This window comes from Coccinella septempunctata, chromosome 9 (genome assembly GCF_907165205.1).
Source record: "Coccinella septempunctata chromosome 9, icCocSept1.1, whole genome shotgun sequence".
Classification (NCBI taxonomy): domain Eukaryota; kingdom Metazoa; phylum Arthropoda; class Insecta; order Coleoptera; family Coccinellidae; genus Coccinella; species Coccinella septempunctata.
The window spans coordinates 11,009,689-11,025,224 of NC_058197.1; the positions used below are offsets into that span (position 1 = coordinate 11,009,689).

At 36.3% G+C, this 15,536-nt stretch overlaps 3 protein-coding genes across 3 annotated transcripts in view; 2 read left to right on the forward strand and 1 right to left on the reverse strand.

Annotated features, from left to right (window-relative positions):
- The window catches only part of LOC123320672 (flotillin-2), a 248,107-nt gene that overhangs the window by 81,173 nt on the left and 151,398 nt on the right, over positions 1-15,536 (reverse strand). The gene's annotated exons all lie outside the window — the stretch shown is intronic.
- On the forward strand, positions 5,856-6,356 carry LOC123320676. The gene is made up of 2 exons (XM_044908060.1): positions 5,856-5,962; positions 6,035-6,356. The coding sequence occupies exons 1-2, from the start codon at positions 5,903-5,905 to the stop codon at positions 6,314-6,316; spliced, it is 342 nt and encodes a 113-aa protein (XP_044763995.1). The 5' UTR covers positions 5,856-5,902; the 3' UTR covers positions 6,317-6,356.
- LOC123320657 (glucose dehydrogenase [FAD, quinone]) lies at positions 11,093-15,133 on the forward strand. The gene is made up of 4 exons (XM_044908032.1): positions 11,093-11,477; positions 11,699-11,949; positions 12,018-12,608; positions 14,098-15,133. Exons 1-4 carry the CDS (start codon positions 11,113-11,115, stop codon positions 14,838-14,840), a joined length of 1,950 nt encoding a protein of 649 aa, XP_044763967.1. The 5' UTR covers positions 11,093-11,112; the 3' UTR covers positions 14,841-15,133.

The following is a 15,536-nucleotide window of genomic DNA, read 5'->3' on the forward strand; positions in this document are numbered from 1 at the left end:
GTTTAGCACTTTCCTATCCCTAGTCTTGATACTTTCGGAGATATTAAGGGGAAGTAATACCTCAAGAATTTCTATTCAAAAACGGCATTCTAAAAGGACGTCTTTATGTCACCTCGTCTCTTTTTTTTCCTAATTCAGTGTTTTTTTTATGAGAAAAAACCTTGAACTTTAGTGTCAATAAAACCCATCGTGGAAAACCCTGTACATTTTAAGGTACAAGCTGTTGAAACCATTTATAGGAAATCGGTTTCATGATCAACTCATCTTTTTTTTTCTCTCGCGGAATTGAGAGCACTATAAGATCTTGAATATAACTTACATATAGGGTATATTTGAAGGTGAGGCTTTTTTTTTTCAACAGAAGGTAGCACTGGTTGAAATGAAGTGTTTCACCAAAAATCACCTAATAAAAAAAATATAATAAGACTTCAAAATCTCACCAATAAAATTCGTCTAAATCATTCACGAATTTCTTCACAATTGGCATCACAATCTTTTTGTTCGAACGTTTCAATAATCGTCGTAAAAATGGAATGAAATGGGAAAACATCATAGCACTTCTTCTACATAGCTAACATAAGCACTTTGAAGAAACTGCCATTTTTTTACCCTAAATTGCACGATACAATAATTATGATTCTCTCAATAGTGATTTGTTGCATCTAATTCGATGAACTTGGTAATGAACCATGCATTCATTGTCCAGCCATATGTTTATGTTTTGTTTCGTTTTTGCGATGCCGGTGTCACCTTCCACAGTCCCGTACTTGAAATTCAATGAAATTTTGCGAACTTCTAGGGGTTGTATCTCAGCCATCTTGAATATTTTATATGGACCATTTTTTGGTAAAATTTTGATGAGTTCTACCTTCTGTCAAAAAAACACCCGTACATTCCCAAAGATCTTCAATGAATCTTATTAGACTTATCTCAAGAAGTGTCGTTTTCATACAAAGAACTGATGAAATTCTTTTCGACGCTCCTGAAAATTTGGTATTTTGGTCTTCAACGCAAAAGACGTCACTGCATCATATCATTCATCAAATAAACCCATCTTGTAGACCGCATTGCAACATGAAGAAATTTTAATCGTGTAGCCTCCCAAAACGTCGAAAAAAAAATGCAGCAAGACCTGCATAGCTGCTAGTTCCTTGATCGTATGTCGTTCGTGAAGTCCGTTTAAGCTAATGGGTCTTCGGCATTGATCTATTGGGCAATACACTCCAATTGAGAAATAGTTAGTGGCAATTTTAGGTATCCCCTTTATCAACCACGTTCTTTCGATGGCTTTACCAGTGCACCGGTTACTTTCACCAAAGACGGCGTGGACTTTGGAGACTTCGCGCTTTAACTTACATGCTGAGCACGCGTCTACGTTCGGGCGATTGGACGCGAAGGGCTGAAAGACAATTGGGCTAGTGCTTATTTCTTTGGGAATGTTTTCGTGAGTGTTGATTTATGGAAAACTGATAAATCTCAGTGTTTGGAGGTAGGTTTTACCACATTTTACTCATTATTGAGTAGGATGATATTGAATATATTGAATTAAGGGAAACACTCTTCTTTTTACTATAAAGAGGTTGAACTCGAAAGTAAGGAGAATTTTGTATGAACTCAAAGGCTAGTAGGCTTAAAATTCGACACGAATTTTATTGTAGAAAAAACATCTAGAGAATTTATGACACTTTGGACTTAGTTCATTCATTTTTCGGAATAAATTTCAACACTCTGTATATCGAAAATGAAGTGGAAACAGACAATTAAATATAACCTGACTTAAAAATAAAATCGAGCACTGTTTTTGACTTACGGTCAGTTTTATAATCAAATTTGGAGTCCCTTTAAGCTTGAAGCTTCCTTCAGTGTCATCTTTAATGCGACTAAAGGAAGCTCATGAAACTGACCATTAGATATTAGCATTGAGTCATGGAACCCTCCATTGACGGTATACGGTCAGTACGAGAATTGAAATAAGAAATAACATTTAAATGAATGAATTTTTTTCGATATATCTTCGAAAATTGGATAAATGATTTTGTGAAATATTTGAAACAATTTCTTCGACTGAATATGCATAACAAAATCAACGCATTGTGAAGGTAAACATTTATTGTATGTCTATATTTAGAGAGTGAATGGAAATAATGCACAAAATTCATATCCTTGGAATTTACTTTTCTGTAAAAAAAGTTTGTTATGAATTCTTCCAGTGCAGTGAAGGGGTAGTTTAGTTTTTAAATGGCAACCATAACTTTTTGTGCAAGAAGTGGATTAGATCTATTCATGAGGATGATTTGGTCGTTCATGGGATTTCTTATCAACTCTTCATTTATGTATTGAAGGGGATTGGTCAAATTGATAGATTTTGATTCCTTATTTTTCAATGAATTTTGATTTCGACGACAAAAACTTTAGAAGTCATTAATTATTCTGAATAAAAAAATGTTTATCTTTAGTTATGATCAAGACTGCTATTGAGAACTAGTAAATATAACAAACGAACTTCTATGTCGTAATCCTAAATTGAAAAAATTTTCACGAAGAGTAGTGATCTTGAGGTGTAAATATAACTATTGAATTAACGAGCTTGCAAAAAACTTTTTGGTGACAAGGTTTTGGATATTGGAAAGTGATAATTTTGAATCTGAACAGAGCTCTCAGCTTCAAAGATGATGAATTCATAACGTCAAAACTCAATTTTTTCATATTTCCTCATAGATTCAACACATAAGCGAAATAATAACAGTTATTTCTCATAATTTACAGATTATATAGAGTCTGAAAAATAGTAACCTAAATTAGAGGGTACTAATTGAATCTTGATCTTCCTCAACTGAGTCTAGTGCATCATAAAGCATCCAACAACTCAATTATTGATGATTATGTAGTATTAATCTCCTAATATAGATGATAGAAAAGAATCCATTACCGCTGTAAGTATAAGCAATTATTCATCATGGAAATTGACTATTTTCTTCTTTACACTACAAAATACCATTTAATGGTAAAATATGCACAAGGATGTCCGAATTCAATAACTTAATGACCACATTTACACACCCGACAAATTTATCAGGGATTTCCAACCGCTGATTATTAAAGAAACGTTTATTACATAATTTGTATAATTGACATGAAAAAAATAGGTGTCAAGTGTAATAGTTTGCGTCATTTGTAACTGTAACTCCTGAAAAAGATGAAGAAGAAGATTTAGCTTTTTGTTTATGAATTTGTTCATGAAGCAATTCGTATCAAAACAAACATAGGAGATCCAACTTTATCTTGCGAGTTATCATTTCTGCGCAATCCGATAAAACGTACTAGAGCGCTCATCCATGAGCACTCATGAATAAAAGTTTCCTTGTAAAATCGCTATTTATGGACGACCCGATTGAATCAATGGGCGATAAATAGCAATGTGTAAAAAAACTCGAATGAAAAACGAGGTCGAGAAGAATTTTAGGACGTATTCGTCAAGAGATATATTGACCAATTTACGTTATATAACGTGCTGAACTTTCGTGGCGTTCGTTATTGCAGAATTTACCCAATTCGTTTTCAAGTAACGTTGTATATTGGGTCTTAGGAAAATCTAGTTGTCGTGAGATTCTGGTACTCGTTGCCAAATAATGTATTCGAGTATTCATTGAGAATGTTGAATAATTATTCAGTGGGTATTATTGCAATGTTGAGGAGATCTACAGGTAGAGTCTTTGAGTCGTACAAATATTTTAAGAGTTGACTCTTGAGGTCAGAAGAAACACTTTTTTCTTTTACGATTTTTTTCGAATCGTCTCGGTTAAAAAGATACAGGCTAGGTTGAAGAACTATAAAGAAATGTTATTTTTAGATATATCTCAAAAACGGTTTTATGGAATGAAATGAATTTCGGACTATATTTTTTCATTTATTAGATTAATCTTTTTCGAACACAAGATATCACCCATGTCTTCCAGTTTTCTCATTATGACCATTACTTGACATAAAAATACCAAAAATTCAAAGAACCCAACTCTTGAAACTGAGTTGGACGCTGTCTAATAATTCGTCAAAACCGAACGGTTGAACCTAGATAGATGAAAATCTCAGATTTATTACTAGAAGAGTTGCTCATTTAGAGTATGCATCACATTTCTATCTACGGTTACTTTTATTGAGAGATAAACGACTCGAAAGCTGACCTTCGAAAAATCCTGAAAAAGATGGGTTCAGTTAAAAATTCGTCAAGATCGAACGGTTGCACCCAGATGTATGAAATTTTCAGATTAATTACTAGAAAAGTTGCTTATTCAGAATATGTACCGCATTTCCATCTACGGTTAATTTTATTGAGAGATAAACGACTCGAAAGCTGACCTTCGAAAGATTCCCAAAAAGATGGGTTCAGTTAAAAATTCGTCAAGACTGAACGGTTGCGCCGAGATGGACAAAATTCTCAGATTAATTACTAGAAGAGTTGCTCTTTCAGAATATGTATCACATTTTCATCTACGGTTAATTTTATTGAGAGATAAACGACTCGAAAGCTGACCTTCGAAAGATTCCCAAAAAGATGGGTTCAGTTAAAAATTCGTCAAGACTGAACGGTTGCGCCGAGATGGACAAAATTCTCAGATTAATTACTAGAAGAGTTGCTCTTTCAGAATATGTATCACATTTTCATCTACGGTTAATTTTATTGAGAGATAAACGACTCGAAAGCTGACCTTCGAAAGATTCCCAAAAAGATGGGTTCAGTTAAAAATTCGTCAAGACTGAACGGTTGCGCCGAGATGGACAAAATTCTCAGATTAATTACTAGAAGAGTTGCTCTTTCAGAATATGTATCACATTTTGATCTACGGTTAATTTTATTGAGAGATAAACGACTCGAAAGCTGACCTTCGAAAGATTCCCAAAAAGATGGGTTCAGTTAAAAATTCGTCAAGACTGAACGGTTGCGCCGAGATGGACAAAATTCTCAGATTAATTACTAGAAGAGTTGCTCTTTCAGAATATGTATGACATTTTCATCTACGGTTGATTTTATTGAGAGATAAACGACTCGAAAGCTTACCTTCGAAAATTTCTGAATAAGATGGGTTCAGTTAAAAATTCGTCAAGACTGAACGGTTGCGCCGAGATGGACAAAATTCTCAGATTTATTACTAGAGGAGTTGCTCTTTCAGAATATGTAGCACATTTCCATTTAAGATTACTTTTATTGAGAGATGAACCACTCGAAAACATCTCTCATTTTGAAAACTTCAAATGGCTATATCTTTTTATCAGGGCCGAATCGGAAAAAAAAGGTATAGAAAAAAAGTGTTCTCTTTGACCCGACTTATCTACTGTTTGAATATTTGTACGAGTCAAGGACGCACCCTCTATAGCAATAACTCTTCTTTTCACAAAATGATGATCCTCAGGGCGAAAATGAATAATTTCGAAAAAATTATGAAGGGGTAATTGCTTCTCAAAAAATTTTTTTTCGAGCAGGCACATGAGAAGCAATATTTAATTTTTTTTTTGAGAAGCCAGAAAACAGACAGAAACAGAATTCGAAAAAGTTCTAGATTTCTTCCTGTCGAACAAAAATTGTTGTTCAGCTTGAATAATTCGGTAACAAAAAGAGATCTGCCGCCAGAGTTCAATTACTATAATCTCAAAACTTGGTGAATACCGGCATTGAACGCTCTAGAATTAAGTTTGACATGCTTTATAATTAACGCCAAGTTCGCCTGCGTTCCCTTTTTACATCGACACAATGACATAACACATATTTCAATCATTGGCAAATTATTTATTTACATCCTCTGAGCATGCTAAACGTTTCCGATCAAACAGGCATCACCTATAAATGTCGCATAAATCACGAGAGTTTTTTATAAATACATCAGTCGAATCCATTTTTCGCACAGCCATGTTCTGCCGTTTTGCTTTGTTCTTGCTTTGTCTTACCTTCGTGTCTTCTACGCTAGAAGTAAGTGACCAAAGTTGTCTACTTGTGTTCATAAAAATCTCAGGCTTATCTTGATTTTGACTTCATCTCTAGAAAAAATTCCACGTGAAATGCTTGTCGGAAACAAAAGTCTCCCTGAGGGAAGTCAGAGAGGCCAACTACACGGATGTGAGGAGTTTATCTGACGCCCTGCTTTACTACATAAAATGTGTGGAAATCAAGGAAAACTACATAAACGAAAACGGAAGGGTCTTGGAGAAGAGGTATAGAGAAAAGCTAAACTCAGAGACAGATAGGATAATTACATGCTTGAAAGAACTGCCTGCAGTTTACGACAGTAAGGAGATCAAGATGTTCATTCAGTGTTTCAACTGAAAATGTCTGCTGTTAATTTGAAATAAAAATTATAAGAATCGATTTGTTTTGGAAAACATCATCTGATTCACATCGATGTCATCTATAAAATCTTTTGCGAAAAAATCTGATTAACAGGAAGTATTTTATACAAACTTTTGTGCACTGAAAGAAGTCACTTGAATTCGGAGGAATGTTGAATACCTATTTCTTTTACTGATAATCACTTAGTTCTTCCTCAAATAATACTAATATTTATGAAAACTGTATAATAGAAGTTGAAGGGTTTTTTCTTGAGTCTTCATATACAGGGTGAGTCTTTGATTCGTATAAATATTGTAACAGTAGGTTCTTTAAGTCAAAAAAAACACTTTTTCCGATATTATTTTTCCGATTCGGCTCTGACAACAAGATAAAGCCATTTTAATTTTTCACAATGAGATGTGTCGCTCCTGGAAATAAAAAATACTCTTCAGAATAACTAGCTAAATCTGTGACACTAGACAATACACAGCTGAGGATCTTTTAAACAGAGTTGTATTCGGCCAAAGTACCCAGTTTTTCAAATTTCACAGATACTTCTCAATTTTTCTTACTATAAAATATGAAGAATACTTTCATTTTCCAAGACGTTCAAATATTCATTAGATAGCCTGCAACTTAGTTTCAAGAGTTGGGTTATTTGAATTTTTTGTATTATTATGGTACGTAATGGTCATATGAGAAAACTGTAAGACGCGGGTGATATCTTGTGTTCGAAAAAGATTCACCAACTAAATGAAAAACTAAATTACGAAATTCATTTCATTCGATAAAAATTCAACAGCTTGTATCTTTTGAATCGAGCCGATTCGGTAAAAATGGTAAGAGAAAAAAGTGTTTTACTTGACCACAAGAATCTAATGTTGAAGTATTCGAACCAGTCAAAGACATTATTTTTAACTGAGCAAACCCCAATTATTTTTCAGTCTTCTACCTATCCTAGAGACGGGGGTCCTCTTTTTTTGAAACATCCTGTATATCTAAATAGGTTAAGAAAGTACAAAGAGGATAATACCTTAAGGGTCCTCAAAGAGGTGTCTTCAGAAATCTATAAAAGTTTCATATGTATAGCTAGAATGTCTGAAAAGCAGGACCAATAAATGTTTTGTAAGTTGCATGCTACTGTTTTTTAACCTGAATTGCTCAAAATCGTCGGACTGTTTTTAGAGTTTCAAAATAAAGGGTTCATTTTTTGTTGTAGACCATTGAATCCATTGAATTTGCTACAATTTTGTGGGTATAACCTTTTTCTCTCAACCTAATATTAATCGAAATACAGTTTTTCTTACTTTATTAGAAACGGGAAGAAATGTGTCATTGAGCTTCGATTTACTGCATTCCTTCTTCTATTGAGGAAAACATAAGAAATGGGGCAAGTTTATATTTGTATAAGTTCCTAAGGTCAACTTTGGATTGTTTTATGATGGACTCTTATTGGAATACAGTTAACAAGTCTACTGTTCTTGATCTTGAGGCAGTAGGAAAGAAGAAAAACGTTTTTGTCCACTTGGGCTATATCACCATGGATATTACGTTTACAAAAAGTTGATGTATACGAATTGTAGTGAATTTGGTTCTTTTTAACTCCGGACATAACCGTTTTGGTAAAAGACGCTCAGTTTGGGAGTTATTAGCGAATTTTTTTTCTGTCAATTTTTTCTCTGTCAACTGTGAGGCTACTGAAATCAATCTAAAATTACACTGAGTTCAGGCTCCTATCAAACTTAGAAAAATAAACTCATTTGAGTTGATGTAAGCAGGTTCGAAGTCGTATTTTATGTAATCTAAATATTTTCACGAATTGAAAATTGATGGTTACGGAAGAAGCAATTTCGTTCAATATTGATTAACAACATCGAGCATTCCTGTCTACCGAAAGATTCCATTTTCCCAATTATTTTGCGACCCAATCTCTTATGAGTCATTTAGAACAAAGATTATAGAGTAGAGAGTTCTCTATAATCTTTGATTCAGAAGTGTTGACAATGCTTGATATGACCGGGTTTTTCATTGACAGAACGCTTCAGAGGCTAGAATCTGCAAGAGGAATCTCGGTCAGAGATTGTTTGGGTACCTAACACCTGACAAACATGATACGTATCACGTCAGCACCAACATTTTTTAAAACTCGGAATAACCATTCGTCCGATAATTGTAACTATTGCGACATAACCGGTATCTATACCTATCATAACGAAGTATTTCATGAATTCGAAATTCAATTCAAAACAAAGCAAGTTACACCACATCGCCCATTATTTTACTTTTATACGGAGACCGTACGACTTGCCCAAGTAGTTCAGGTTCATGGTGAACCGCTCTCCGAGCCAAGTCGGCTTCTGGTGCAGGTTACCACAGAAAGAGACGAAATTCCTCAACATAAGCTACCCATTGGTTCTTATATAAGTGATTACTATTACGGCAGAAACGAATATTGGTGAAATTAGGAAATTTTTGTCGGGATGCTTTAGGGTTATTCCTGAAGGTCCTGTTGGATGGCCTCGGATAGATCGTTCATTTCGCAGACTCATTTTCCTCCTATTCAGCAAGGAGCACAATTATAACACTATCGAACAGAACGTGTATATGGCACATTGCTCCCTCAAGAATGTAAGTCAAGAACTTATACTCACTTCCCAACTTATTATTCTTTACAGTCGTTTATTCTAAAACTGAGTTGCTACCAAATTTGTCCCACAGCTTTGTTCCACTCGAGTAGAAATTAAATTTTTTGCTGTCAGAATTTTTTTGTTATTTTCGACCTTAATTTATCAAAATGGTCGTTGCATCCTCAGCTTGAACATTGAATGAAATTTGATAACACCATTGGAAAAGGAATAAAGTTTTATTTCAAAAAAATTTTGTCCTTATACACCATAAAGCCCGAACAGATTATTCTTCTTTTTCTGTGGCAAAATCGATCAATTCCAATTCATAGAGGACAGTTTCAGCGTTACCCAATTACTATGGCAAGTGGTTGTCTTAATCTCCCAAACTTTTACATATTTTGAGAGGTATAATAACAGTTGCAATACTGTTTATCTCGAATAATTAGTTGTTTCAAATGTTCGAAAATAAGGAGATGCAATAAAATAATACATGCACTTGCATGAGTATTGTAGGTAATAATATATTGCCTACAAGAAACTTTTACACGAACATTTCGATTAAAATTCCACTAAAACAAGGTTCTGTGTCAATACAAATCACAATCGAAATTTTTTTAATTATTTCTGGACCCAATTGAATGTTGATGATTCACAAAGAAAACGTAACACTCGTAAAAAACCAGTCATACTTTCACTGTCCAGATATAGGTGCAAATATTCAAATAAACCGAATGAGAAAGTATTTTGGTATTCAGCGACAGGTTCAGGGACGCCATAGTTCATCCATACCCTAATTTAAATTCAAGACAACCGTGGAAATATTTGGGTTTCGGTGAAAGGAGGAGGTAACATGGGAAATTTGGGTGTAGAAACAAGTTCTTGAAATTCGTTAATCGGAAATCCACCATCATTTTGTGGAGGTTATTTTAGATTATTATTTTATAATTGTTACTACATAAGAATTGCAAAATGTGCTGTAATGTTTAAGTCTTCTCTTTCCTTATTGGTTTCTCACATCGCAAAGAAAAAGTTATTTTCTTAATTTAAATGTTTGCAAAAAGTTAATCAGAAAACATAAATTGAAGCCATAAAAAAACTGAACTTTTCCGATTTACTTGAAACACTCAAAAGCTATTCAATTTGAGTGTAAAATACGTTCCAGATTATTTCTACGAATAGAATCAACATGAGAAATGTGAAACAATTCATTGAGGTTTCTTATCTTCATTGATTTTTAGAAATTGACAACCTTCTCATAAACACCATGTACAATTATAATCCTATCAAATACCTGTTTAGTTATAAGTGAGAGTTTTCCACTCATTTCATGAATTTTTTTTATAACCCAAGCAGCAAGCGTAAGTCTAGATGACGTACTCAGTTGGTGATTTCCTGACGGTTAACGTCATCGACGCAAAAATGACGTACTATGAACGATATAAAGACGTCTGCACATGACGTTACTGCATAGTACTCAGTAGCGCGTGCCAGTTTTGAATAAGGGTCCGTCAATTCGTCAATAATCGGAGAAGAAACTATGTAGCTCTGTCGAGATATTGGCTAGCTCATTCAGATCGTAACTCATGTCGAATTCGTATCGGCGGGTGGTATGCATCTGAATTATATTAATTCTTATTATATTCATTGCCTTCCTCTAAGGCGTTAATCCTTCCATAAGATGTCAAAATAACGTCATACACTGACGTCATAATGACGCTGACATTTGACCGTCATCTAGGCGTCAACTTTGAGTTCTATATGACTTCTGACATGACCTTTAAGGTACGTCATTATGACGTACGCTTGCTACCCGGGAAGTCGATCCACTATGAAAATACTTTGGTTGAATGGATCTTTACTTCTCTAGAACTTCAAGTATATTCTACATGGATCATACTGTATTAGTACTCGAAAGAGTCGAAAGATAATATCTATAGGAGTAATAGGAAACCTTTCTTTTTTTCAGGAACTCCAAAATGAAGTATGAGAAAACTACCCTTCACGTCTTATACGAGAAGATATGCGACGTCCCATCATCACCATTAATCTATTTAAAGAATACTCATAATACACTCACATTCCAGGGATGAATGTTATTCACTGAAATTACTACAAACAAACAATAACTTATCTAGTCACCAAAAAAAAAATACCTCAAAAAGAAAAATGGGCATCGTACCATTTCCCGTTGTAGCAGGAGCCTTCAAATCGGCCGTAGGCATCCTAGGCATAGGAGCTGCTTCCCTAGCCATATTCCCCCTCTTGCCCTTCATATTCGCCAGCCTGGCTTATTTCCACTACGATCAGTTCGATCCAGAGAACAGGATAGTTGATACGAAACAGCTGCTGCACACATACGATTTCATCGTTGTAGGAGCAGGATCGGCAGGTTCAGTTGTGACAAACCGTCTGACTGAAAACCCTAACTGGAATGTCCTACTGATCGAGGCTGGAGGTCATGAGAATGAAATCACAGATGTCCCGATCCTTAGTCTGTACCTGCACAAGAGCAAAGTCGACTGGGGATATAAGTAAGTATGTGTATAAGAATATATAAGATGACAGAGAATTCACCATTTAATTCATGTTCGAGCATCCACCATTTTAAATAATCATTTTTGGTCAATGCCAACATGATTTAACCACAATCTGTTGAAGTTTCGTTACCATTCAACAACTGAATATGTCTTCAAGATAATGCTGCACACACTCTTGGGAAATATGAGTAAAAACGTGTATATTTGTCTTTCAGGACTGAACCGCAACCCACAGCATGTCAAGCAATGATAGAGAATAGATGCAGCTGGACAAGAGGTAAAATCCTAGGAGGTTCGAGCGTCCTAAACACCATGTTATACGTGAGGGGAAACAGAAGAGATTATGACCATTGGGTTGAACAAGGCAATCCAGGGTGGTCTTACGAAGAAGTTCTGCCCTACTTCAAGAAAAGCGAGGATCAACGTAACCCCTACCTAGCCAAAAATACGAAGTACCACGCAACAGGTAAAGTCTACTGAATCACTTCATCCAAATGGACCAAGATGTGATTGAATTGTTTCTAATGGTTTTAGGAGGTTACCAAACGGTTCAAGATGCCCCTTACAACACCCCCTTAGGACCAGCCTTCATAGAAGCTGGCCAAGAGATGGGCTACGATATCAGAGACATCAACGGCGAAAAACAGACAGGTTTCGCCTTCTACCAGTTCACGATGAGGAGGAACGCAAGATGCTCAACTTCCAAGGCTTTCCTCCGGCCGATCAGACTGCGGAAAAACTTCCACGTGTCCTTGTGGTCGCACGTGACCAGGGTGCTCATAGATCCGGCGTCCAAGAGAGCCTACGGTGTCGAATTCTTCAAGAACGGGAAGTACTACAGGGTCATGGCCAGGAAAGAAGTCATTCTGTCTGCGGGTGCCATCAATTCGCCGCATATATTGATGTTGAGCGGTATCGGTCCGGCGAAGCATTTGCAGGAGAAGGGTATAAGGGTCATCAGGGATGCTCCGGGCGTTGGGCAGAATTTGCAGGATCACATAGCCGTTGGGGGATTGACTTTCCTCATAGATCCAAAGGTGGCGATCGTTATGAATCGACTGGTTAATATTAATTCAGCTCTGAGATATGCGATACAGGAGAATGGACCCTTAACTTCGAGTATAGGTGAGTAGGTTCATAAATGTAGAACCTCCTTTGAGAACTAATGAATACAAGGTGTGCATTGATCAAATTATAATGAATGACATTCAAGAAAGAAAAACTGATTCTACCCAATTTTGTTATCGGTATACTGTCTTCTTTCTGGATATACCATATAAGTAATACTAGAAAAAACCTGTTACATCAACGCCAAATTAACACTGTTCTTGCAGAGATATACCAGTAGTAAAAAATTTGTTCCTAAACTCTTGAAGCGTTTCTATTCTCAACGAAGAGACTACTAGAAGGAATCAGAGTGTCTCATTTCTTTCTGGTAGATTTTTGAGATCTTTCAGGACTGGCATATCTATCTACACTTGTCTTCGATATTCAAATCCCAAATATGACGAAATATGAGGAATCACTGCCTTCAAATCAACTGCTTTCAACACTTCAAGTTGAAATGTTCCCTGAAAGGGAACGTTAGGCTAGGTTCGGTTAGGTTAGGTTAACTAGAATTTGCTATTTTATATAATAACTTGAAACTTGCATTGTCGTATCGCTCTACTATGGGTAGCAGGGCATTGTGGTGTTGAAAGAAATGGGAAAGCCGATGAACTTGAAGAAAAGAACATCAAGGTTAACACCTGCTGGGGGCTTGCAGAATACCAATATAAGGGGTCCAACAATGGGAGTTGAACAACAGAATAACTCTCTGGAGAAACACTGCTGGACTTACTCGGTCAAACAAATTCGTGATGATTTCACCGACCTACACCAGAAAACTGCTAAAGCTGTGAAGAGCTGAGCTTCGGGTGATGGTGGGACTGCTGACAGGGCACTGTCGGTACAAATATCATTTCGAAACTGTTAGATCAATGAAGTCTATACATCACAGTAAGAATGAGTCACGCCTCCTCACAAGACGCCTAAGGAAGCATATGATGAGATGATGGCCTTATCAGAAACTGACGGGTTTGAATTCTGTGGAGTAGATGAGAAAACTCTTCTTCACTTCATTACAGATAGTCTCGTCATTGCAAGTTTGCCCAAAGGATATCTTGGACGAGAAAATTATAGGAGGAATGAGGACTTAAAGCAATCTCCGATACTGGAGTTGACTGAAGCTTTTTAGGTGGAGGGCAAGCTGTATATGTCGCAGTTGTGAGAACAGCTCTGATGGGGGGCCCAATAGACAAGGTTTCAGTAGAATGAAACCCCATTACCAAACTATAAACTAAACTATGTGACTATATATGTCAGGAACCAAGTAATGTTTCAAATAACATTTTCCTGTATTTGTACTGACTGGGTTCTCATTTTCTCGATATCACACTTTACTTTTTTTCCAAAAATCCTTCTCATCAAACCGAGGAAGTTATTGATTGATACTTCAAATGAATAAGTCTCAATTTATTCAGTTGTTTAGAACCATGGTACGATCGCGTCTGATGAATTTCTTACCATCAATTACTTGCCAGAAATACTAATGCTATACGTTTTTTATCTTTAGGACTGGAAGCAGTTGGTTTCATATCCACCAAATACGCAAACCAAACAGACGACTGGCCTGATATAGAGTTCATGTTGACCAGCGCTTCAGTGAACGCAGACGGTGGCCAACAGGTGGCGCGGGCTCATGGTCTAACGGACGAGTTCTACAAGGAAATCTACGAACCCGTCAACTACAAAGACAGTTTCTCAGTGTTTCCCATGATGCTACGTCCAAAGAGTCGCGGGGAGATCAAACTCAGATCCAAGGACCCTTTCGACTACCCACTTCTCTACCACAACTACCTCACCCACCCACATGACGTAGATGTGCTCAGGGAAGGCCTTAAGGCCGCCATTGCGTATGGCTACACCGACACCTTCAAGAAATTCGGTGCAAGGCTTCATAATCCACCTCTGCCAAATTGTAAGCATCTTCCAATGCACACGGACGAGTATTGGAACTGCGCGATACGACAATATACCTTGTCCATCTACCATTACTCTTGTACTGCTAAGATGGGACCACGTGATGATCCAATGGCCGTCGTGGATCCCGAATTGAGGGTTTATGGAGTTCCTGGACTGAGAGTCATTGATGCTTCCATCATGCCAACCATAACGAATGGAAACATCAATGCTCCTGTCATCATGATAGGAGAGAAAGGAGCAGATATGGTGAAGAATTACTGGCTTCGAAGGAGTTTTGGAGGAAGGAGAAAAAAAGAAGCTAGAAGTAGTAATGTTAATTCCACCATCTTCTGAATGTTTCGAACCCAAATGCTCAATAGAATATCTAAGTCATTAACTATAGGAATCCATAATTTTTTTGAAATAGTCGAGGATTTGCCATCACAATATTGTTGCTCAATGTTAGACTACAACTGTGTTTTGAATGTGCTCTGTGTTTCGTGAAGACGGTTTGAGCAGTGAAAGAAATTAACCAAAGTGTGACGATTGTTGATTCTGACTTGTTCACCATAAACACTGACTAGAAATAAGGAGCATCGTCAATGTTATTATGATACGACTTTTGTACATTTTGTATTGATTAAGATTAAGTCAATTTGTATAATATATATAAATTTGTCAATTTGAATGAATGGTTGCATACAGAAGCTTTTTTCAATAAAGTTTTATGTATCGAATTGATAGTTCATTTCATGTATGGGTATATTCATTTATTTCAACATGCTTTTAACCAATTCACTACATCGTCTGCAGCTAAGCCTCCAGTTCCTGAGTTTCAACGAACCTCAGAAACTGGAATGGCTAGAGAATTACGTTCTCGATCATACAGTTTTTACAATCTGTAACCAGATGAATAGGAATGTCTTCTTACTTCCCACAGTTTTTTGCTATAGACCTATTCTCATAAGAGTCTTACGAGGAAGGTCATTCGCAGTAAGATACTTTTTATTTCTTACTTTGAATTTCCCAAGGAACTCCTGCATATGACTG

Excerpts from the sequence above, each read along its gene's own strand:
- LOC123320657 (XM_044908032.1), top strand. The coding sequence starts at position 11,113 with ATGGGCATCGTACCATTTCCCGTTGTAGCAGGAGCCTTCAAATCGGCC. Across the intron at positions 11,478-11,698 it reads AAAGTCGACTGGGGATATAA|GACTGAACCGCAACCCACAG; the intron begins GTAAGTATGTGT and ends TTTGTCTTTCAG. Across the intron at positions 12,609-14,097 it reads ACCCTTAACTTCGAGTATAG|GACTGGAAGCAGTTGGTTTC; the intron begins GTGAGTAGGTTC and ends TTTTATCTTTAG.
- LOC123320676 (XM_044908060.1), top strand. The coding sequence starts at position 5,903 with ATGTTCTGCCGTTTTGCTTTGTTCTTGCTTTGTCTTACCTTCGTGTCT. Across the intron at positions 5,963-6,034 it reads TCGTGTCTTCTACGCTAGAA|AAAAAATTCCACGTGAAATG; the intron begins GTAAGTGACCAA and ends CTTCATCTCTAG.